At 34.6% G+C, this 24079-nt stretch overlaps 2 protein-coding genes and 1 long non-coding RNA gene across 4 annotated transcripts; 2 read left to right on the top strand and 1 right to left on the bottom strand.

The window, feature by feature from the left end:
• Nucleotides 1-9677: 9677 nt before the first annotated feature.
• On the bottom strand, nt 9678-11420 carry PIN8 (Auxin efflux carrier family protein). Of its 2 annotated transcripts, none has more exons than XM_079076092.1 (6): nt 10914-11420; nt 10644-10821; nt 10470-10555; nt 10198-10355; nt 9975-10090; nt 9678-9889 (listed from the first exon to the last, which is right to left on the bottom strand). In XM_079076092.1, exons 1-6 carry the CDS (start codon nt 11410-11412, stop codon nt 9781-9783), a joined length of 1146 nt encoding a protein of 381 aa, XP_078932218.1. In that variant the 5' UTR covers nt 11413-11420; the 3' UTR covers nt 9678-9780. The 2 variants fall into 2 exon arrangements, with proteins under 2 accessions (XP_078932218.1, XP_078932219.1); XM_079076093.1 differs by having other exon boundaries at nt 9681-9927; nt 10014-10090.
• Nucleotides 11421-14603: 3183 nt separating this feature from the next.
• LOC145160502 (putative pectate lyase P59) lies at nt 14604-16200 on the top strand. Its single transcript, XM_079079728.1, has 2 exons — nt 14604-15500; nt 15586-16200. The coding sequence occupies exons 1-2, from the start codon at nt 14772-14774 to the stop codon at nt 16051-16053; spliced, it is 1197 nt and encodes a 398-aa protein (XP_078935854.1). The 5' UTR covers nt 14604-14771; the 3' UTR covers nt 16054-16200.
• A 993-nt stretch (nt 16201-17193) lies between these two features.
• On the top strand, nt 17194-19142 carry LOC145160504 (uncharacterized). The gene is made up of 2 exons (XR_013738132.1): nt 17194-17420; nt 18167-19142. It is a non-coding gene; the product is annotated as an uncharacterized LOC145160504 (long non-coding RNA).
• Nucleotides 19143-24079: the final 4937 nt, after the last annotated feature.

Genomic DNA, 24079 nt, shown 5'->3' with positions numbered 1-24079 from the left:
TTTTTTTTGTTTTAATATTTATTATGTATTTTCCAAATCTCGATGCTTTTGATGCTTTTCTTGAGGAAGTAGTACAGGAAATTGAGCAAGAAGATGAGGAGTATGACTCAGATGATGATTTGAAGGAATTTGGAAGATGGTTAGATAACATCTTGCCTAATGAACAAGAGAAATCTGAGTTACAAGAGCTAGAGTTAAAAGATGAAGATTTTAATCCAGAAAAAGATTTGGAGGAGCTGGAAAGATTACTAGCAGAGAGGTCAGATGAAGAACAAGAAAAACCTGAGTTGCAGGAACCAAGCCGTGGTTTGACCATTACCACGACGTGGCCACCTGTTCTTCCGGTTTGTGTTTCGAAGCATGGGGTGACGACTCCAACTTTGGATAATGTTCTGAAGCACGATCCATTTTTGATTAGTATCCAACCAGTTCCAACCCTTATCAAGATTCTTGGGTTATATGAATTGAAGCTCGTTTGGCCAACTTTTGAAGCAAAGAGCCAAATTTTACAAATTGGTCCACCAAAGAAGATATTCAATGCAACGGATGGATTGGCATTGAGTTTATTGGAAGTTTATTAAGTTGAGAGTCCAGCTAAAGACTCGCACAAAAAGAAGCGCTTGCGGGAGGCAACCCGTCATTAGAGTTTGTTTTTCTTTTTCTTTCTAAACTTCTAGTATTTAGGGATAATTTAGGATTTTTATTTTGATGTTTTTTTTTATTACTTGGTATTTGTTTTTGATCTTTTCAGTTTGAGTGTAAGGATGCATGCGAGAGTCTAGAGTCAAGGATAACCTAGGGAAAGAATCGAGTCTAGGCGAGAGAGAAAACGAAGTTTTGAGTCTAGTTACGAGTCCGGTGATGAAAGAGGTTATTAAGAGCTCATTTACTAAAGAAAAAATGGGGAAAGTATCAATTTAATATTCCCCACACACATCAGAATCGGACCTGGAGCAGAAACATTTTTTTCCATACAGCGATGGACTCGGCGAGTGCACTTACCTACTCGACGAGTCCCAGTATAAAAACTCGACTTCTGCCTGTATTACGCTACAACTCAGCGAGCCACACTACAAACTCGACGAGTTGATCCTTATTTTGTCTCTCAAGCTGATGATTTGATAATATTTGATACGGCAATTGGCTACATTTTTTAAGAACATTTTCCGAGCGTCTCCGAGAGTTTTTTTCGTCTACATTTGGAGCTATACCACACGATACTTGACACCCAAGACATGGATGAGTTGTTCCCATGTCTAAAGTTAATTGAAGATGGAGCTAAATTGAAGATGATCAGCCTCGCCACTGCTATCCCAGGGGAGTTTGTTCCAATTCCCTCTTTAGTTTAGTATTTTTCTTTATCATGCATAGCATGCAATGGGGACATTGCATGAATTAAGTGTGGGGTAGGGGGTTGGTCATATTAGTTGAATTAGAATCCTATTTTAGGTATAAATTTCGTAAAAATTGCTAGGGATAAATTAGGAAACTTTGGTAAAAAGCAATTAGGATTCCATGCTAGTATTGTGTTAGATGATTTTATGAGGACCCAAATGTTTAGTTGAGCCTATATACGTTCTAGTGCATTTGTGGCCTCCTTTATTCTAGTGAAATCATGGGACAAAAATACAACCTCGCTTAGTTTGAGGATCGCAATATGTTTAGCATCCTAAACCTGTAATGTATCCAGGAAAGCTTAAGTAGTCATTGCACTAAGACTAATGCCTTAACCAATAAGGGTTGAAGTTGAGCGCCTTTGCCTAAGCATGTAGGTTTTGAGAGAGAAAAAAGTGAGGTACATGTGAAAAAAAAGAGAGAGAATTACAAGAAAAAGTTTGAAAAATTTCTAGAGCATTCAAAGTCAAAGTCAAAGAAAGAAGAAAAATTCTGAAGAAATTCAAAAGTTGAAGATACCCAAAAATCAAAGAAAAATAAAAAAAGGTGGCAAATTTGAAGAAATCAAAGTTCAAATTATCAAGAAAGTGAAGAATTCCAAAAGAGCTCCAATATGGTATCAAAAGTTGTAATTTTTTTCTAGTTTATGTATGTTTGGGTTGCTTGACAAAAATACCTTGAGGTTAGAAAGTTTTCTGCGGATGGATTCGGAGGGATGCATAAAATGAGCGTTGTTCGGGAAAAGTAGGTGAGTGTTTATGAGGATTGTAAGTATTTAGAGTTAGGGGGTCCTTAGGAAAAAAATTTAGACACAAATGCATGCGTTGCGGTCTTGGCATAATGGCTGGGTTTGATTGAGATTGTCTTATGTGATACTAGTGTGCTAAAATTCAGTTTTGCTTGGGTGCAAGCAAAAGTCAAGTGTGGGGTATTTTGATATGGGCATATTTAGTTATAAAATTCATGCATTATGTTAATACTTTATGTTGTTTTTATCTCATTTAATGAACAAAAGGTGCTTAGTTAGTTTAAATATTTCATTTTTAGCAATAAAGACATGCGCGGAAGGAAGAGGAATCGGATTTAGCAATTGGAGGCTTGTATATTGGATTTTGAAGAAAGAAGGATGTTGCTGAACAGCTTGACCCCTCGTCAGTGTTTTGGCCATATCTCATGAACCGTAACTCCGATTGACGAGATTCAAAATGTTATGAAAACTAGACACAATTTCGGACGTCTTTCGTGTTGTGAGAAAATGCTAATTCCAAACGGACTCGACGAGTTGGGCCTCAACTCGACGAGTCACTTCGAATGTTCGCGATTCTCGACGCGCTAACTTGCCGTACACGGGTTTTAAGTGACGGACTCGTCGAGTCGGTCACTGGACTCGACGAGTCACCTCTGTTTTGTGAAAATATATATATAAAGGGACTTTCAGATCGATACCCTGGCATGGAGAGAAACCCTTGGGTGTAAAGCTGCGATTAGAAGACCTGCTAAGGTGCTGGAAGCCAGAGAATCAACCCTAGATCCAATTTTGAGAAGAATCAAGGCAAATTCAAGTCCATTCTTACTTATTCTTTAAGTTGAACTATGTTTGAGTTGTTTGGTTTCGTTTTTGATCTTAGTTTTACTGTAATCATGAGCTAAAACTATTATCTTCTGTTTAGGATAGATGACTTTATGATTATGGTATGATTTTATGGTTAGGATTAATTTTATTTGGTAATATTGTTTTGTTAAGCTTGTTAAAGATCCTCATGTGTTAACAACAACTATTTTCTAGTAATTAGCTAAGTAATTAAGTTGCATGAACATCACTTAACTGTTTATCTCATATGATTTATGTGAACACATTGTTATGTGCCTAGGAATAATGAATGTGAAACTAGGGTTAACTAGAAAATAGGTAAATTAATGTGTGAGCCTTGTGTGACGAACCATCAACAAGAGGTTAATTGAATTAGTAATTTGATTAGCTAATTACAAGTCTTACTTAACCCGAATCAATAGTCTAGGAAACTCATTAGTTTAACCAATTGGCCAATGTTTGAATTAATTTGTTTTCTAAGGATTAGTAATAGCGAACGTGAACCTAATCACACTAATCGGTAGCCAATAACGAATAATCCATTGCACTTACCATAAAATCAACCATAGGAGTAAATGAGTCAAACTTAAATAGAAGTCTTCTCCATTATTGAACTTAGTGATTGTTTATTTGCTTTAGCTGTTAGTTGCTTAGTTTGAGTTTTATTTCATTGTTAAGTTTCTAGTCTTGCAAAACTAGAGAAACCCCCCCTTTCTATTACTTGTTTTATTTAGATAATATTAGCATTTATTTTAATTGTTTACCGTTCCCTGTGTTCGATACCCTACTTGCTTGAACTATATTACTAATCGATAGGTACACTGTCTTTCGTGTGTTTATTTTGTGTCTAAGTTAGTAGGATTAAAACTAGTTCGTTTCACACACATCAGGGGCTCTTTCTTCCTCTCTGAATTTCACAAAAAAACGACAAAATTGGTTTCTTCATATGTAAATTGGCGACCATATGGACTTAATTTCTTCACTCTCTCCATTCGTGTAGGAACTCGATAAAGAGAGACTTCTCAGAGTTAATTTCAACTTCCTCCTGTTTAACGTAAGTCGATTTCTCAAATTTCCACAGAAATTGCCTAATTATCAATCATCGTTTTACGAAATTTATTCTGTTGTGTTTCAATTTATCTTCATACATTTTTTGATGCCAATTCATTATTTAGCTCTACAACCAGCAGTAACATACATATCCACGACACCATATTTGATTAGTAACTGGACCAGATATGGACATGTTGCATCATAACCTTGGAACAAAAAGATATATTAATTATACTTATATATGTGTATTTGTCAACCAACAATTTTAGCCTAGCTAAGATGATTGAAACACTCCAAAATAGGCCCCACCATTGAATCTGATAACACCAAAACAATGGTAATGAACAATTGTTCTCACTTGTAAGGAGAACTAAACCAAAAAATATTGCTATAAGACCAAAAAATATTGCAAACATGGAATTCAGAATGAATAGACATCGCACATCTCCTGTAAAAACACAAAAATCAATATAAACTTCCCGTGTTTACTTTTTAAATTGATTTGGGTAGGGGGAAGTTTCTATGTGACTTAATTGGCTTAATTGGTTAAGCACTCAACCAAAATCCTCTAATGTTATTTAATATAGTGAAATTTGTTTTTGAGGTGTAAGGGTAAAATGGTCATTTTGTCTTTGTTAAGAAAAAGACCTACCTCATAAGTGCACGTACTATAAATTCATTACTCATTATAACAATGTGCTTACATTTCATTACATTCAATGACAACTTGTAACGAATAAGGCACAATGTCTATACCAGTACCAAACTTAAATAGATTGTTATTATGAGAAAACAATAAATTTTGGTGATCACATACACATAGAGTTACTTAGTGTATACTTGGATGTAATGATATTTTTTATCAATATCTAACATCTAAAAAGTCAAAGCCTAAAACAAGTCAAATCGAAGCATTAATACCTGTTGATGCTTCTCTTATTGATGCAACAGAACAATTTTTTTTATTTGTTTCTATTTTGTTTTTGTTATTGTGGTATAAAATTTTTCAAACCAACCATGAATTTAAGCACAGACCAAAAAAAAATCCAACCCGTGGTTCACCACGGGATCACCTACTAGTTGTTATTTTATAAACTCTGCTACCATAAGGTTGGTGGGAGTGAGGAAGAGTTTACCTCACCTCAGTAAAATTATTGTCCCCCTTATGCAGAGAGAGAGAGAGAGAGAGAGAGAGAGAGAGAGAGAGAGAGAGAGAGAGAGAGAGAGAGAGAGAGAGAGAGAGAGAGAGAGAGATTGCCACAACCACCCTGAGCAAAATTTGATATTTCTAATCATTGTAATGTACTCCTTCCGTCCCAAAATTATTGTCTACCGACAAAAAACACACAGATTAAGGAAATATTAATTACCACTAAGTTTATACAATTAAATGACAATTTTGTCCTTCCTTTGTATTTAATGTTTCATTAAATGCTTAGTTGGTTAAGTAATAATGAGGGAGTATTTTGGTAAAAGTGTTATTTATTTTTAGAAGTGGACTATTATTTTGGGACAAATCAAAAAAGAAAGATGAACTATAATTTTGAGACGGAGGTAGTAATGCTTATTATTAGTTTAAATCTATTATTAAAGTATTTAAATTCTTAAAGTATCTAAATATAAATTACTTAATATATAAATACGGTAATTTGATTTGGTTTGGTCCAAACATCATGATACCATAATTCAAACCAAAAACCAAATTATAATTCGGTTTGACTTGAAACCAAATTAAAATTTGGTTTGGTCCGAAATCGGTTTCAATTTAATTTGGTTATCGATTATTTCGGTTCTAAACCAAATATTTTCCACCCTTAAAACTTTTAAGGAGGAAAAAAATGATGTAACTTTTATCAAAAGTCACTCCCAAACTTTAATTTTGATATTATGAAATGTTACGATAATAAATGCAAGTTTTAGACACTAGGTGGCAAACTTGGGTGGAATCGGACATATTGCAATACTGGAGGATCAAAAGTGTCATAAATGAAAGTACACAAGAGTAGCGTCGTAAAAGTCGTTAGACGCTAGTCGGTCAACCGGATCAATCTCGGACAAGAACACTCTACTGTTAAAAGCCTATTTTTTGAAGATTAATTATGACCCATAACATTAAAAATAAAAATAGGTAAATAACCATGATTAATGATTACATGAAGCAAGTAATTTAAGAGTCAAACTTACATTATATGCATCTCTTGAAACAAAGTAGTGAAAATAATAGAAGTATACCATATCGAGTGTTAATATGACTGATGAGAAAGGGGTATGTAAGTTATTATTATTATTATTATTATTATTTCAAGACTTTTAAGTTAGGCTTATAATAGATAAATTAAGGATACTATTTTTTATTTTATTATTTTTTTTCAATTTAACCATTTTTACTGATTTTCACCTTGGTTGACCTATTTTATTTTATTTTATTAGTGAAGATATAATTCCTCAAAAAAAAACGAATTTTGAAAGACAAAATGATGAGCTTGATTTGACCTCCAATGGTTAATAAATGTTGTGCTTAAACTTTGTTTTTAACACATTAAATTTATTATAGGTCCAAAAGTAATTACAAAAGTGTTACAACGAAAATGGATAGAGTTATATATTGATTTCAAGACTTCGGCACAAAAAGGGAGACATATAATTACATTAGTTGTGTAATATTACACAACCTGGGTATAAAGTAGTCAAATTACATGCAAAAATTGTATTTTTTTTTTAATTTTGTGATTATTGGGTTGCTTTCATAGTTCCTTGTCCTCCTTAATAAATCAAAATCTTTTTGCTAAATGTCATCTTATCTTTCATTTGGACACATGACATTTTCTAGAATTTTTGAATTTTTTATTTTCCACTTGTCATTTTATTGTATTTTTCATTTTATTAAATTAAAATTCTCCATTTAATATGTAAAGTAATATATATGTAAGGTATTTATTAGAAAGGGTTTATATATGTAATGTATTCCATATTTTTCTTATAAATTCAAATTCTCAAATTGTTAAAATTTCATATTTAATTTTTTTAAAAATAAACTTGTGTAATACATGAGTCTCACACTTAGTGGATAATATAAGACGGTTAGCGGGACATACGAAGTTAACTAAGTATATGCAATCTTAATTGATAAACTAACTTATAGTATTATGTGTAGTTATCCAATGTAAGGGTTTGTTAATCTCCTGCAAGCCAAATGAATCCTTTCTGATAGCTATCTACACTACCAAGATAAGTATTATGAGTTATTTACACACTGTCACGGGATGACTTAATCGTCATGTGCCACTTAGTGTTTCTTCGACTAAGTCAAGCTTGGAACACTTCTTTACGATGTACTAACGACTAAGATAGCAAGAGATGCGATAAGGAATGCTACGAAGTAAGAAAGAAAGCTTCTATTATATAACTCAACTACTTTACAAGGCAACTCCCCAATGGTTTAGGCAAATGAGTTATTCACCCTATTTATAGGAACCTTACACCTCCTCAAATGGAAGTTTCTAGGTCCCGGTGATTCTTGACTAATCTAGATTCTTCTTTATTATATACATGGCATTTACAAGACTCTAGAATATGGTATACTTGTCTATGATGCTCTAGAAATCTCTAGGTCGTCCCAACATTATCCAAATCGCTCTTGTATGATCTAGCGTGTTCTAGATCGTTCAAAAGTCTTCCGGGTCGTTCTAGCTTCGTCTAGTGCCTTCATGATTATTCCGGATCGTTCTCCTTTGTTCCACGGACATCTATAATATTCTAGCATCTTCCAGGGCCCCGTAGAGCATTCTTGATCTCTCCGGAGACTTCTTGAGTATACTTGATCGTTCCGGAGTTCTCTAGACGATGGTGGAATTTTCCAAAAACTTGGTCCGTGACAACACGCTCATAATAAGTTGTATTATCTACTTCTTATATTATTATGTTTTGACATATATATAGAAATAAGGAGAGGTTTTTGTTTGTCTTAAGACATTATTGAATATCATATCACTCTCCAATGTTAAGAGACCATTAGGCTTAGCTATCCATTGCAAAGGCTCACTTGTTATCTTTCAAGTGTGGCTTATACGGTGTCAACGATTATGTTTACGAACATAGGTATTGAATATTGATGCCTTTTATGAAAGAGAAAAGAGAACATCATATTTGTACTTTGATATCATTTGAATTGCTAATTTTTTCTAACCATATGTTTTCTTGAAGGGCTATCAAGTATACGAGTAAATGTCCTTTAGTGAACTTATTAATGTTCTTTTGAAATGTTTTATTGTTAAGTGGAAAGTTTTACTTAATAGGCTCATATTTACATAGTATAATACTTATATGTCATGTGATATGATGTATAATCAACCAATAAGAAAGATAAATGAGACATTCGAGGATAATCGATGACATACTAGTTGTATAGTTGTTAAGCTTGGACTTTGATCATTTTTACATTCTTTTGTACCTATTTGAATTACATCTTATGAGTTTAAAGTTGATATTTATTATGATCTGATTGAGGTTCCTAATGTTAGTATGAATTGAATGAAATATTTTTATAAGTATATTGCTATTTCAAACAACTTGTATAAGGGGTTTTACAATATCCTTGGAAAGAGGAAACTAGTTTATGTCTAACCTTATTATATCTTCGTATTTCATTTGGATGCCTTCTCCTCCTCACCCAATCAATCATGACTATTTACACGCATATCTTTGACAACAGGGATCAAATAGGGTATAATCGTCTAAATATTTGGCTCCATATGGCAGGTTATTTCTTAAATTCGAGGATGGAATATAGTTCTAATTTTGGATGTGATTGTGAAACATTCCTCATAGGTTCTATTTAGAAATACCATTTCCAAAGTTTTGTATATAACTTTTACTTTAAAAATAGTGTGAAATACTCCCAGACTTTACCAACTATTTAAAACCTAATTTCCCAATGTTTAAAAACAAGTAGGAGGGATAACACGTTCATATCAAAGACAATAGTATATCCATTATTTCAAGACAATAGTATATCCATTATTTCAGGCTTCTAAAAATCTTTCAATTTTCATTCCCAATACTCACCTTCTAAATATATTTCAACTGATAACTATCATTCGAGCCACAAGTTAAAAATAGTAGGTTTGGGTGGAAAGCCTAGTGAGTTATATAGGAGTTAGACATCATATGTAATAATGTAAGTACATTTAAATAGGCTCCTTTAAAACTCTTTTCACTTTTTCCAAAATACACAATTTTCTATAAAAGGTTTCCATCATAAAAACATCGCCTTAGCTTCCAAACATACATTTAAATAAATGCATATCAAACATTTAAAGATGATAGTGTATATAAATGCAATGTATGACATGTTTTCAGTTTTTCCTAGATTCCCGATTTCGATTCCTTTTTTCGAAGACTCCCGATATATGAAGATATGTTTACATTATTTTCCTAACAAGGAAGGATGCAGATACTCAAGTGTTACACATTTAGCACCCATCCACATGTTTACACGTCCACAAGGGCTACTCTTAGGTGTTGACCCCCTAATTCCAATTGGTTTCTGGAAAGGGTACAAAACCCGCAAATTTCCTCCAAAAATACAACAATATAAGTATACTTATACCAAAGTACTTCTTGATTTCCTTGTCCAGCTGCTAGTTTATTCAATCATTTGTTTGAAAAAATTTGTTCTCATATATGCACAATACACACACGTTGTATAATCTCTACCATCCCATTCTATTAGGTTATTTTGCTCACATGCAGATGAATAAAGGAATTTCACAAGCAATATACATACATATAATTCCCTCACTTCCTGCCTTGTGTGCATTACCTATGATCCCAACAACAAATAGTACACCACTGCAATGGGCAATGCCACAAGCAAGCCAACGATTATCCTGTAATATATATATCCAAATTAATCAATTAATTGTCATGTTGTTACCTGAAGTCTACTTGTAGAAATAAGCAACAATCGTAATACCCAGTGCTCAATATATCTGGATGAACATTATACTCTTTGGCAAATACAAATGGGACAATTCCTTGCGGAAGTGCTGCCTGGACCAATATATTGTTTATTAATTGATTTATACGCATCCTAAATTTGATGATATTATAAATATAATAACGAAAACAAAAACATGGTATAACCCTATAGCAATTACCTGTATAACTGCGATTTTAAATGGTACACCCTTTAATCCAATAGCAATGGAGGGTGCTGCCATTATTGCAGGCCCAACAATGAACTTCAAGAACATTGCTAATAAGGCCAATCGGGTACCACAAGCTACTATACTGGCCTGTGATGCCATGAATAGACCTGTGATCAAGTAATACAAATTAGCAGAGTTTAATTTCTTTTAATTCTATATCTTATAATTTCACAACTTTATATATATTACAACTAAAATTAATATATTATATATGTTGTTACCTAGGCTAAACATTGCCATTCCAAGTCCTCCATCAGACAATATAGTTATCGAATTTTCAACCACCTTTGGCAACTTCACATTGCACCTACATTAAGTTCAACATGCTAATTGTTTCTTTAATAAATTTGACCTAATTACTGTATTTGAAATCTAGAAACTTTTTACAAACTTACCCAAAACTTATGCTTGCCCATGCAATGCCTGCTACAGTTGCATGAAAATTAGGATTCATTAGAAGCTTCTTCCCAACAGTTAATAAAATGATAATTAGTCTTCTTCTTTTTGCAGTTCTTGATTTTGTCCCCTCCCTTTCATCAATTTCTTGTGCTTCTTGCCTGACCTCTGGATCCCCTTGAGTCAATCAATAGACGATATGATGACATTAACAAAAAGTTAAAAAAAAAAAATATAAACAACATCTTAACAGATAAATACATATATACCTTGTGCTTCTATCATGTGAGCTTCACTTGCAGTTGAAAGCTCAAAGAGAAACAACAACAAGTTGTACCAAATTAGGCTTTGTAATGCAATTATCTGTGCAAGAAGCACATGTGCTTCATCTCCATATATTGCCTTTAGTAATGGGATCCCTACGATCAAAGTATTGGGTAATGTTGACAAAGAAATACCTGTTATGATCCAGTTTAAGTGTCCATTGGATCTAACTTTGGTAATTACAGCAACCATAATCAAGGCAATGACTTTTTGAAGAACATCAGCACCAATTAGCTTGAGGTTCATCTTGAAAGGATCACTTTTGGAAATCACTTGAAAAGATAACAAAGGAATTGAAAATTTAGCAACAAATTTGTTTATACCCGAGCATTGGTCTCGGTTGAATAGCTTCAACCATTTTACAGAAACGTAAGCCAAGATCATGGCCACATATAATGGAATTATGGCTGCCGCAATATGATAAACATCATTTAGGGAAATCATAATTGGTCTCGGTGGGTTTATTGGATTTTACTATTGTTTATGATATATATGTATATATATATAAGTATATAAGCATCCGTGAGGAGGATCTTTTTGCTTTCTTAGTTGCCTTGTTTAATCATCCATCAAGAAAAGGTAGTGTAAAATCTTCCAAGTGAAGCTTTCTTGTTTGTTCATTTAGCCCGTACCAAGAACAGGCTTCCTGAAAATAATGCAGATGTTTGTCTCTTTCTCTATGATATGGTCAAAAGAATTATATAAAGTTTAGTGTAATTTGTAATTTTGGTCCTGAGTTTAGATGGTTTTTTCGGTTTTGGACCCTACAAAAATGGGGTTGCAACTTTGGACATTATTTTAAAGTTACCTAATGATTTTCGTCCCTACATCGACTATGTTAATAGACCAATTGTTAAATTTTTTAAACGACCATTTTGTCCATGGACTACAACCGGAAAAAACAATATACATACCATAATTAAGGATACACATATACTATATATGGTGCAATCATGAGAAAAATATATGATTTACTTGTATGTGTATTTTGTTCAAATATAACGTTTTTAACAAAATATATTAATATACAGATAATTTAAAAAGACAATGTGAACATATAAAAGTTATGTAAGTTTATTAAAAAAAAGAAAAAATTAATTACAAATTTGATCCCTATTGTATGCTATATTTTTCAGTTTTGGTCCAAGGGAGAAATGAACACTGTAAAATAAATAAATAAATAACTCCTAGGCTCTTAACATAGATGACCCATGGCCAAAATGTTATGAAATACTGAAATAAAATAAGGACCAAAACTGCAACCCAATTCCTTTAGGGACCAAAATCGACAAATCAGCTAAACCCAGGAACCAAAAATGTAATTTACTCTAAAGTTTACTAATTTTATAAATATATACATAAACTAAAGACTTGTATATTCAACTAAAGATGATAAAATCTAGCTAGTCAAGCAGTTAGTCAAAAGTTTGATACCAGTTTTTGGTCGTGCTTGTTCCCATTAGTTTATAATTCTTTTGGCACAAATGTGGACCAATGTGTTTCATTTTAAAAACTAGTTCAGTAGGGTTGTCTTTATAGATTGGCCAATGGATTCATGTATTTTAGTAATAAAGAATTCTTTCATTGTGTGATTAACATTTTGCTTTTATGATCTTTCTTTTTAGATATGGTTGAGAAACATAACATGGAGAATAAAGATATGAATTGCAAATGAAGTAAGTCAGATAAACAGTAAGTACATATATGAACTCATGAAGGCAGAATTTTTGCTTGAAATGGTCAAAAGTGTTGGAATAAGTGTTGTTGTGATTTTGCTTTTCATATGTGAAATTTTGCCAGAAATGTCCCAACAAAATTACTCTTTCTTCACGTAGTTATATTAGTATAGTTCATAGAGATTTATGAATTACAAGAGTTTGCTCGGGTTGTGCCCGATGGGCCAGGTTTGACCCGCTTTTGATTAGGAAAACGGGTTGGGCCGGTTACTATTTGATTCAAAAGATATAAACGTTGGATTGAAGGGTCCAAAGTGTTTTTTAACCATTGAGATGTGGCCCACATAACAATGTATCAGTTCTCAAGTACAAGTGTACAACTAGAGGTGCACAAAAAAACCGGTTCACAAACCGATGTCCGAACCGAAAACCGGTTCGCCCCTGAACCGAACCGCCGGGTTATACCGGTTCGCATTTATGAACATTGGAACCGGTTTTGGACCGGTTTTTCGTGGCATCACAACTTATTATGTCTTACTGTTAGTTTTGGGTATTATGATATTAACAGAAAAGATTTGCAGGGATATGAGGGATTTGAACATTTGCGAATTGAAATGAGTAAAAAAACTTGTTGCAACTTTCTTTTTTAACACCCTGCATTTGGTTTTTGTTTAGATATTTGATAAGTTAGTTTAGTGTAATTTTAAACTTTTTGTGATTAAGGGCGTGTGCCATATAAAAGGTTGGGAAGTTGGATTATCTTCAACCCATAAACACCATATTGTTGCACAAAAACAAAACCAAAAAATTACCCATGCATATGTTATCCTCTTTAGTCCATAAAACAAAACCAAAAAAGCAAAAAAAAAAAAAGAAAATTAAGCCCGCCGGTTTTTTCTGAACCGGTTTGATATAGGTTTATAGAACCGGTTTATAGTAAACCCGTTTAGAAAAAACCGAACCGGTTTATATAGGTTTGGATTATTTTGGTGGTGAACCGGTTTGGAACCGAACCGGTGTAGGGGTGAATCGGTTTTGACTTGTTGACTAGAACCGAGCCTGTTTTATAAACCGAACCGGTTCGGAAAAAAACCCGGTTTGTGCACGTCTATGTACAACTGCATGTCTATGTTTATTTTTTAGTAGATTATTTATAGGGCTATAAATGGAATAAATAATGATATAGTATATATTGATTGTATGCTAGCATCAAATTTTTATTTCTTTCTATTAAAATCTTATATTTTGAATTCTTTTTTTTTTTATTAGTGGAATGTATTATGAAAATTATCGAATTATCTATATTTTTTTCTTATTAGGACATTATATGCTAAAAAAATCTACATAACTAGTAAAAAATAATGGAATAATTGTTATGTCTTTGGATGCTATTGCTCTGAGTATACAAAGGTACAATGCAAAAATAGGAAAAAATAAGATGAAATAATAAACAAATTAATGAGTTCTCAAAGCTCATGGTTTGGAAATAACATGTTTGTGGTTTAGGAAAATAACATATAACTCGGGTTCGAGACTCAAGAATGACAGTGTTGAGTTTTCCTTGATTGTAATTTCCCTCTAGTACCTAATTTACCTCTCATATAATGAGTTTGAGGGAGATGAGTATCTGATTCACCCCTCATACAATAGATACAGCTCAACTGGGGTTGCAAGATTCAACCATTTGGAATTTTAGAAAAAAATTAAAATAAACAATTTAATAAAAATGCATTGTTATTTTTTGTATTTAGCGGATAGATATCTTTAAATATAGCAACAACAACTTCTATTCATGGAATCATGGCCACTAATCTCTCTTTACCCAGTACCCACAAAACGTATGGTGAACCCAAAACTCCAAAACACAAACCAATGGCCCCCCTCATTTTTCTGAAAATAAGTTACAGGGTTCAATGGAGTATAAATTGCACACATTTCATCCAAGTTGGTTCATTTACTCGACCCACCATCTTCAAAAATAACATAAACCGGAGCATGCTGGTTATGGTGGCTAGACTGGTTTAAACGATCTGGTCTTAACATCAAAACCGAGTTAAGATCAGATACATACACACCAGACTAGCTACCCGACAATTAATTTCTTCCATTTACACTCTTTGAGCCAAAATGGAAGGGACCCGATGTAATCCAGTTGTTGTTCTATATTTCATACTTGCTGCAATTATCCCATCGTCGTCGACGTCGATGTCTCAAATTGCCGCCGTTGACAGGAGGTTGGTCGATAAGAAAAAGAATGGTTGCGTAGCCTACAACGCTATCGACAAATGCTGGAGGTGCGATCCCAACTGGGCTAAGAACCGGAAACGCCTGGCTGATTGCGCCAAAGGGTTTGGCCATGGCACCTACGGCGGAAAATTGGGGAGAATTTATGTTGTCAATGATTGCTCCGATAACGACATGGTTAATCCTAAGCCGGGAACCCTCCGCCATGCCGTCCTCCTGCCTGAACCACTCTGGATCATCTTCTCCGGTACTATGAACATCAAGCTCCGCCAGGAGCTTATTTTTACTTGTGATAAAACCATCGATGGCCGTGGTTTTGAAGTCCATATTTCCGGTGGAGCAGGGTTTATGCTTCAATTCGTTCGCAATATCATTATTCATGGCGTCCACATGTACGACATTGTCGAGAAATCCGGTGGCATGATCAGATCGGAGCCAGACCACGTCGGTATCCGTGGAAAAAGCGACGGCGATGCGATTTCCATCTTCAAATCGTCACAGATCTGGGTCGATCACTGCTCCTTTGCAAACAGTTACGACGGGCTTATCGATATCGTTGCAGCTTCCACCAATATCACCATCTCCAACTGCCATTTTGTCAAGCACGACAAGGTACGTATACGGTATACCCACCACCCACAGCGGCCGACGCTACACTCCGATCAAACGATTGTAACTTTGATTGTATGTTGTACAGGCTTTGCTTTTTGGTGCAAGTGCTGAGATGCCGGAGGACAAGATAATGAAGGTGACCCTTGCGTACAACCATTTCGGAAAAGGATTGACACAGAGGCTGCCGGCGGTGAGATTTGGGTTCGTTCATGTGGTCAACAATGACTACACACAATGGAAGTCTTACGCCATCGGAGGTGGCGACGGCGCCACCATCATCAGCCAGGGAAACCGATTCATCGCCCCAGATGGTGCGTGTAAGGAGGTGACGAACAGGAGGCAGGTTCCAGAATCGGTATGGCGTAAGTGGACATGGAGAAGTGAAGGAGACTTGTTGCTGAACGGAGCATATTTCCGGGAGTCAGGAAACCCGCATTGGGCTAAAACCTACAAGGGTCCACCATTGATTCCGGCGCAACCGGCTGAGAGCGTCGCCAAACTCACCAAATCTGTGGGTGCATACCTTGGTTGCAAGGTGGGAGTCCCCTGCTAAGCTTTTGTAGATAGCCATGATCACGTTAATTTGTAATTAAAGAGTAGGAAGGTTTAATTAAGAATGTATACAAGTCACAAGTGTAAAGTTTACATGTAAATTTGATTTTTGATCATATATAATAGGAAAGCATTCTTGTTGTTGCCACTACTGATTGATATTTGCTTTTTTTTTTTTTATTTATTTATTTATAAATTTAACTTGTGTGAGGATGGAAATCCTTTTATCCACTGTTAGTGTACGCTTATAGTAATTAGTAAATGAGTCTAGTTTGAATTTAGAGCTTGTAAGATGTTATAACAAGGTTATGATCCGGTGGATGCATTGAATTCATAGAATTTAATAGATTGTCACATCATCTTTCTACAATCCATACAATTTTATTATTTTTTTTCTCTACAATGCATTGAACTCTATAAAGTTTAATAGAATATTACAAAATGTAATTTATAATAAATATTTAAGAATTAAAAACTTTCATTTTTCCCATTGAAGAGTTCAATGGCCATTGAACTCAAAATCTATTGAATGCCAATATGACATCTTATAATGGTAGAGTTTCATCCATTGAATGACACATAAACTTGTCACCTTATTCAACTCTCTCATTAAACTCATCATTGTGGATGCACTCATCCAAAACGAGTCGATTGCATGTAACACAATAACATATTACCATTTATACTATTTATAGTTCTTACAGGGCGTTTGAGATTTCATTTTGATTTTCAAAATAACTTTTAGACAAAAAGATTTATTGTCTTATGACTAATTAATACATCTTAAGGGTTGTTTGATAGTTGTTGACTGGGTAAGATCCGACTAAGTTAGAGGTTGACTGGGTAAGAAGATCTGACTACATTGCCTCTGACTGAAACTAGGGGTGAGTAAAAACCGAACTGCAAACCGAATAACCGCAAAATAACCGAAAAACCGAAACCGAACATATAACCGATGGTGCGGTTTGAGAAAATAAAAAAAACCGCAATTTTTCGGTGCAGTGCGTTTTTATCTTAAAAAAAACCGCAAATTAATTGAACCGCACCGCAATATTAAAATATTATTATTAATTGAATATATATTTCATTTTTTTTAAAAAAAATACAAATCCAAAAAGAATAGGGTCGTTCCCACTTCTTTCACCACATTTCTTTCATTGTCTTTTGTGTTCTAAAAAGCCCTAGCCTCCCTTTAGCCTTCGTTTACTGGCGACTGAAGCAGCCAACGATCGAATCATTGAAGCAAGTCAACAACGATCGAACCATTGAAGCAAGTCAGCAACGATCGAGCATCGACTCCGGCAACTGGGATTGCAACTATCGATTTCGGCGACCTGAATACTGAAGCAATCTTCCTCTTCGTCTCAGGTAAGGTCTTTTTTTCAAATTCCTCTTCAGGATTCGACCATTCTTGTAGCTTTTTTCAATTTCCTCTTCTGTTCTTCTAGTCGACTATCTTTCCAACAATGGGGTTACCAACACTTCGAATCTACTGTATTTGATCTTGTTATTTTGTTACTCTGGTTCTTTTTTGACAGTAAAAGTGATTACTCTTTCATGATTAAGCAGGACTTACACATATTGGTCATTATTTTTGTTCAGTATATGATTATTTCGTTGAAGACAGTCTTATTTGTCTGTCGAAAACTGGATGTGGCTTAATTTATATATGATTTACTCTTTAATGGTTACTAGTATGTAAGGCTAAGATTTCTTAAAGTTTTTGTAGACAGATTCTAAAAATATAGCATCTCTAGATCAATATATGCAATAACAGCCAATTCCACATGTTATAGAGAGAAAAAAATAAAGGTAAACAGTATTAGTTTCTATAATCCTTAAAAGGATAAATATAGATACAAAAGAACAAACCTATATGAATTTACTATCATACCCCACCCCTTTTTCCACTGTTAAACGTAACCAAAAGGCAATTTGGTTATTTACTTGTTGAGGTGATATGCCTATTTATTTTATATTAAGATAAGAAACAATTTAAACATATGCCTAGTGATAATTAAAACGCAATATGTATTTCTTTTATTATAATCTTTTTTGTTTTGCAACTCACCATGTTTTCACCCGATTTAGTACTAACGTAATATGTATTTCAGCATGGCTACTAATGAAGGTGTAATTAATGTGGATGATCAACAAGAAGATGGAGTTGAAGTCCAAGGTGAAGGTGATGTTGAAGAAGAAAATAATGCAAAACCTAAGTTACGGTCCATTGTATGGCAGCATTTTCCATATGTTAAAGGCACAAAAAAAATCAGAATGCACACATTGTAAAAAGGTTTTAGCTTGTGGCACTAGAGAGAATGGAACCTCCTCATTACTCAGTCATCTAGTTAATTCTTGTAGGCGCAGCCCCCTTTATGAAGGTAAAGACAAAGATGCAAAGAAACAAACAAAATTAAGCTTTAAGCCAAAAGGTACCGAGGGGGTGGGTCTTTGGCTAAGCATTCCTTCAGCCAAGAGAAGTGTAGATTGGCCCTTGCCAAAATGTGCATTAAAGACAATCGGCCGTTTAGCATTGTTGATGATGAGGGTTTTAAGGAATTTGTGTGGGAATTAAATCTGGAGTCTAAGATGACATCTAAATGGACTGTAGCTTGAGACTGTATAGAGATTTATAAAGAAGAAGCAAAAAAAGTTAAAGAGATGTTGAAAGGCCAAACAGTGTGCCTAACTACGGATACATGGCCAACTGTTCAGAACGTGAATTATATGTGTCTTACGGCTCATTGGATTGACGATGCATGGGTTTTACAAAAGAAAATTCTAAACTTTTGCCCTATAGAGAATCATAGGGGTGAAACCATTGGGAGTTTGGTTTATGAGTGCATACAAAAGTGGGGGATTGAAACCGTGTTTACTGTGACAGTGGATAATGCGTCTTTAAATGACGGGGCTATAAGATATTTGAAGAGGATGTTGAAGGGACCGAATGATATATTAGATTGTAAATATTTGCACCTCCGTTGTTTGATTACGCATCTGGCCGACTGTGATAAATGGTGAAAAGGACCATTTTACCCCTCTGTTTTGTTTTGTTCTGAATAAAATCTGTTGGTTTGAGAAAAAAAAGTTATAAGCTTTCTTATATTGGACAAATAATGTAAATAAGAATAGAATTATATAGCAAACAAATCAAAGTAGAATGCTATAACAAACAAATCATTACAATGTTGTAATTAAAATAAATATAAGCACAATGTTGTAATAAAAATAAATAAAACATCAAAAGTTGTTGACAAATGCTAGCTAGTCGACAATACATATCACATGCTCTACCACCATGGAGACAAACACAAAAGTACCAAAGATGAAAGAACCCACTATAAGTATAGTCAATGGAGTAGCAAAGAACGACGCAAACTACATCACTTCAACATGTTTCTACTATTGACGCATATGCATCAGCTTATCTACTTCATCACTGTTTCTTGATTGCAATTTCCTTTCAAAGCTCATTCATTACCTTTACAGTTTCTTGTCCTTATGGGATTCAATTTGATATGGAATTTTGAATACTTCAAGAAATCAAGATTTGTTACCTTCACATGGACATCACTTTTTATGACAACAATTTGATCTGGAATTTTGTAGATGATGAATCTCTTTCAACTACTGATGCATTTGAGAAAGATCAATTTGGATCAATCGGTTGGGATGTTAAACCCCCATTTATCTTTGGGAACATGGGTTTGTTTCCAAACGAAAGCTAACATTGAGAATCAAATGTTTGGGGGCATCGCGTTTCCTTCATTGATGATGAATTCGTTGTTTAATCCAAGCTATGGTTGCCTCTAATCCATCAAACAATCATAGATAGATCAAAAATCTTCATACATGTTATCTTGTTGTGAGGCCTACGAAAAATCGTCATACAGGTTATCTTGTTGCTGCGAAGCCTATGGAAGATTATGAATCAAAAAACTTTTTATTTAACACTTCATCGAAATCAATCAATCAAGAAAAGGAACTAGCGATGAAGGAAGGTGGTCCTGGGGAGGACGGCGACAACGACGACGCCGGGGATGGAGGCCGATGTTTGAGGAGTACGTTCATTCATCAGTGACGAGGAAGAGAGGTGTGAAGGAGCGAGCGTATTTTGGAATAAGAGCAATGAAATGATTTTTCTCAGTCAGCATCTTTTTTCATATGACTGAATCAGATATCCTAGGACCGAGTAAGAGCCATTATATGGTAATATCAAACGGTCTTATTGGACCAAATCAGATTTTCACCTCTTACTGGATCCAGTAAGAGGCTTATCAAACAAGCCCTTAGTTATCATCGTACAACGAATGAGAAGGCAAACGGACAACAAGTTGCGCCGCTAAGCCTTTTTGTATGGTAAAATCAATTATTTTGAAGACTACATCCATAGATCTAGGGACTAGGGGATATAACATTACTATGCATAATCTGTTGTACTCTACTAAGAAGCTTCACCGCATCCGGCGCACGGAAACCAAAGGTATTGTTAGGGCGTGTCAAACCCAACAAATAAAGGGTACAAATGACTCCTTAAACACTACTACTATGCACTAAAAACGTAGTACAAGGTAAGTAGGGTCGATCCACAGAGACACGGGACAAATGCTTATACCTTTTTGCGCAAGGTACACTATGATCACAAAAGAGGGGGATTTAAATGCAATGATTCAAATAAGAGCTAATTTAATGAGTAAGCAATTGATTAAGTGAAATAAGTTCAAGATTTGTAAGTACTCCAACTCTATGCAAGACAAATTAGCAATGTGATTCCATGGATGACAAGATATTTGTTTAATTCTATCTAAGTTGGTACTTGAAAGTGTTAACAAGCTCTAACACTTCCCATTCACCACAATAATTAACCAAAACAAGCTCTCTGATTAATCCTAACCTTACCAATCTAATCTAAACAAACTCTTAGAATTAGGTTGAAAGATTGCATTAAACTTTATGTGAATGTTCCCAACAACACTCAATACTCCTCATAAGCTCGGGAGCATAAGAATGTGTGAATAAGGTTTACACTAAATTCATTCAATAGAAATCAGTTTAGTGCTTGTTACCTAGTCCAATTTACAAAACAATTACGAATTTTGCAATTAGATAACTTGAATGATCTAACCCTAATTCAAATGGCCAATAAGAATCACAATTAGAATCAAACATTCGATTGAAACAAAATCAAATTCACTAGATAGAAAATTGAAAGAAAACATCAAGTCATATGATTGAAATCACAACTAGAAGTCAAGACATAAAGTTGGAGAATCTAGGGTTCTAGCCACTCATGACTAGAACAAGATCACAAATCTAGAAAATGAAATTAAAGTTCTTACAAAATGAAATCAAATGTTCCCAAGTGTTAATCAACTTCAAAATCCTCAAGAAAATCGCCTTCTCTACTCCAAAAATCGACCCCCCAAAGTAAAAAGTCGGTTCCCCCCTTTAAAAATGGTGAAAAACTGCTTTAAAACCCGCATTTACGTTTACACGGCCCGCGTAAATTAACACTGTCATTTACACGGCCCGCGTAAACGCAAAAATATACTGTGCAGAAATCTACGTTTACACGGCCCGCGTAAACGCAAGGCTTGCATTTACACGGCCGTGTAAATCTCTGTAAAGCCAAAATCTTCATTTCTTTGATATCTTGCTCCTCGGTGCTCCGCAAGTCCTGAAATTTTGTCCGCAACTTTTATTTACCTCCTCCAACAATATCCTACCTCCAAAAGTCCCTAAAATATCATAAAAGTATGTGAATGAAATTGCCTCATGAAAAATCCCGAAAAACATGCAAAATGCATGAGTTTAAGCCTATATGCAATGTATTTTTATGAAATAAAGCTACAAAATGGGTACATGAAATGCACCTAACAGGTATCAAATGCAAATGGTATGAACACATGTTGATTTTCCATGCATGATTTCTCATGTTTGGTGACCTTGCATGTAGCAGCTTTTAATGAAGCCTGCCCCGCCGTGAAACCTCCGACCCTCAAGCCTACGAGAGGGGATACCCCAGTAAGGTCCATACATACATGTTTCCCTCCAACTCATCCAAAAATCAAAACGTCAACTGGTCAAAGGGTTGACCTTCCTTCTGTCGGGTCAGTCAGGAAATTCACAAGAGTGTCACACCCCCAAACCAGGATGGCGGAAACATTCGGGGGTGGGTGACTTCACGTAGTATCATAACAGTTGAATATTGTAAAGAAAGTAAACACAACCATCATAAATATAATAAAAACTTACATTGTTGCGTGTAATACATGTTTCAAAAGAATATTACAAATATGATGATTTTAAATGTTTTGATAATAGACGCCTTAGCGTTCCTTCTCCAAAAGCTGATGGTTACCTGTATTACTGATTCCCTGAGAAATACAAGTAGTTTTGAAAAGTGTCAACAATTAAGTTGGTGATTAATAAGCGTTTTCGTACTGAAATTTGTATGTCCTTTAGTAAAAATAATTGAACGTGTTTTCCAGAAAATCCAATATTTTCTATATATAGTTTGAAAAAGTTCCAAGGACTAGAGTACAATAGTGTCTTTCGTGCTCAAAATAATGAAAGTGTATTTATACTCAAATAATGTATTTACTGAATGCATTCAAAAGTCTCGTAAATCAAACTTATTTTAATACTTCCGTGTGAGTTTTATAACCATGCTATTGACCCAAACTGCCTGTAACAACGTTCTTCAGGCGTTGTAGTGTTATAACGTTTGTCACCCCAGACCTGTCGGTCTAACTGTAGCTAACAGTTTAGGTGCGGGGTTGTCAATCCCGTATAGATCTATACACAAGTATCACGCTCTCCCTCCAAGAGATTATGGCTTATAATACAGGACTTGAAATGCGTACTTGTAAGTACGTTGAAGTTGAATGTCTCACAACACTTAGTATTTATAGATTTACAAAAAAAAAGTCTATATTTCATGTAGATGAAAGTATTTCATTTTTCACAATGTTTACGTAAAGTTGTAATGAATAACCCGTAAACTATACCCATTATAGTTCATCAAAAGCGTGTTCCATTGGATAACACAAAAATTGGTGTAATATCAACTTTGCATGTGAAGTATAATATTAGTATAAATGTTGTTTATCATCCATAACAAAAAAATCTAGATAAAGTATTTGAAAAACATTTCTAACGACGTGTATTTGAAATATGAGTTTATCTCGTGTTTCACTTGTATTTCCCCCCCCCCCCCCCCTAAAACATGAAAAATGCGTGAAAATGTAGGGGTATGAACTCACCTGAAAAAGTGTGGTGATTCAAAGTGAAGGGTTTTAGGTAAAACAAATAAACTAGAAAAACAATTCCTAAGTTCACATGCAACCTACTTTGGATCTATGTTTTAACTATTGAACATACAACTTTGAATTGCAATACAAGAACCCTAGAGGAGAGAGGCTATTATCGAAAATAGTAAACTAGGGTTTAGGGTTTACATACCTTTCAATTGTTATAGCAAACAATTGATATTCCCTTGATCTTGATCTTGATCTTCTTGGAAGCTTTAGCACCACAAGTGTAATGCCTCTAATGGAGTCACACCCAAACTAGCAAGAAGGAAAGTAGAAGAAGAGAGAGGGGAGGGAGTATGCAATTTCGGCCACTAGGGTTTCTTCCAAAGAATTCAGTACCCAAAATGTGAGCCAGGAGGCTCCTTAAATAGTTGAGGGATCTAGGGTTTAAGGGAAACCCTAGTTATCCTTTGCTTAGGGCCTAAGCAAACCCAAAGGCCTTATCCAAGCCCCTATGGACGAAATTATTAGGGTTTCCCCTAAAGATTTCGTCCACCCTCTTCCAAGGGGGTTCTAGAGCCTTCCACTCAACTATTAGATAATTGCAAACTAGTCCCTGCACCTTATAATTAATTCTTTTAACCCCAAAATCAATTCTGATTAATTTCTGGCTAACAATTAATTAAACATAATGATTTCTAATTAATATATTAATCCATTAACATATTAATAAATCATTTATATATATATATATATATATATATATAT

This window comes from Lactuca virosa, chromosome 2 (genome assembly GCF_052849685.1).
Source record: "Lactuca virosa cultivar CGN04683 chromosome 2, Lactuca_virosa_CGN04683_v6, whole genome shotgun sequence".
In the NCBI taxonomy this organism is placed as follows: Eukaryota; Viridiplantae; Streptophyta; class Magnoliopsida; order Asterales; family Asteraceae; genus Lactuca; species Lactuca virosa.
The sequence above is the reverse complement of the archived record's forward strand: the minus strand, read 5'-3'. Positions and strand labels throughout refer to the sequence as shown.

What these genes read in the sequence shown, in the direction of transcription:
- PIN8 (XM_079076092.1), bottom strand. Translation starts at nt 11,412, where the DNA reads ATGATTTCCCTAAATGATGTTTATCATATTGCGGCAGCCATAATTCCA. An exon ending in TCACATGATAGAAGCACAAG is followed by an intron (nt 10,822 to 10,913) that starts GTATATATGTAT and finishes GATTGACTCAAG; the next exon opens with GGGATCCAGAGGTCAGGCAA. An exon ending in AATGGCAATGTTTAGCCTAG is followed by an intron (nt 10,356 to 10,469) that starts GTAACAACATAT and finishes ACTTGATCACAG; the next exon opens with GTCTATTCATGGCATCACAG.
- LOC145160502 (XM_079079728.1), top strand. Translation starts at nt 14,772, where the DNA reads ATGGAAGGGACCCGATGTAATCCAGTTGTTGTTCTATATTTCATACTT. An exon ending in ATTTTGTCAAGCACGACAAG is followed by an intron (nt 15,501 to 15,585) that starts GTACGTATACGG and finishes TATGTTGTACAG; the next exon opens with GCTTTGCTTTTTGGTGCAAG.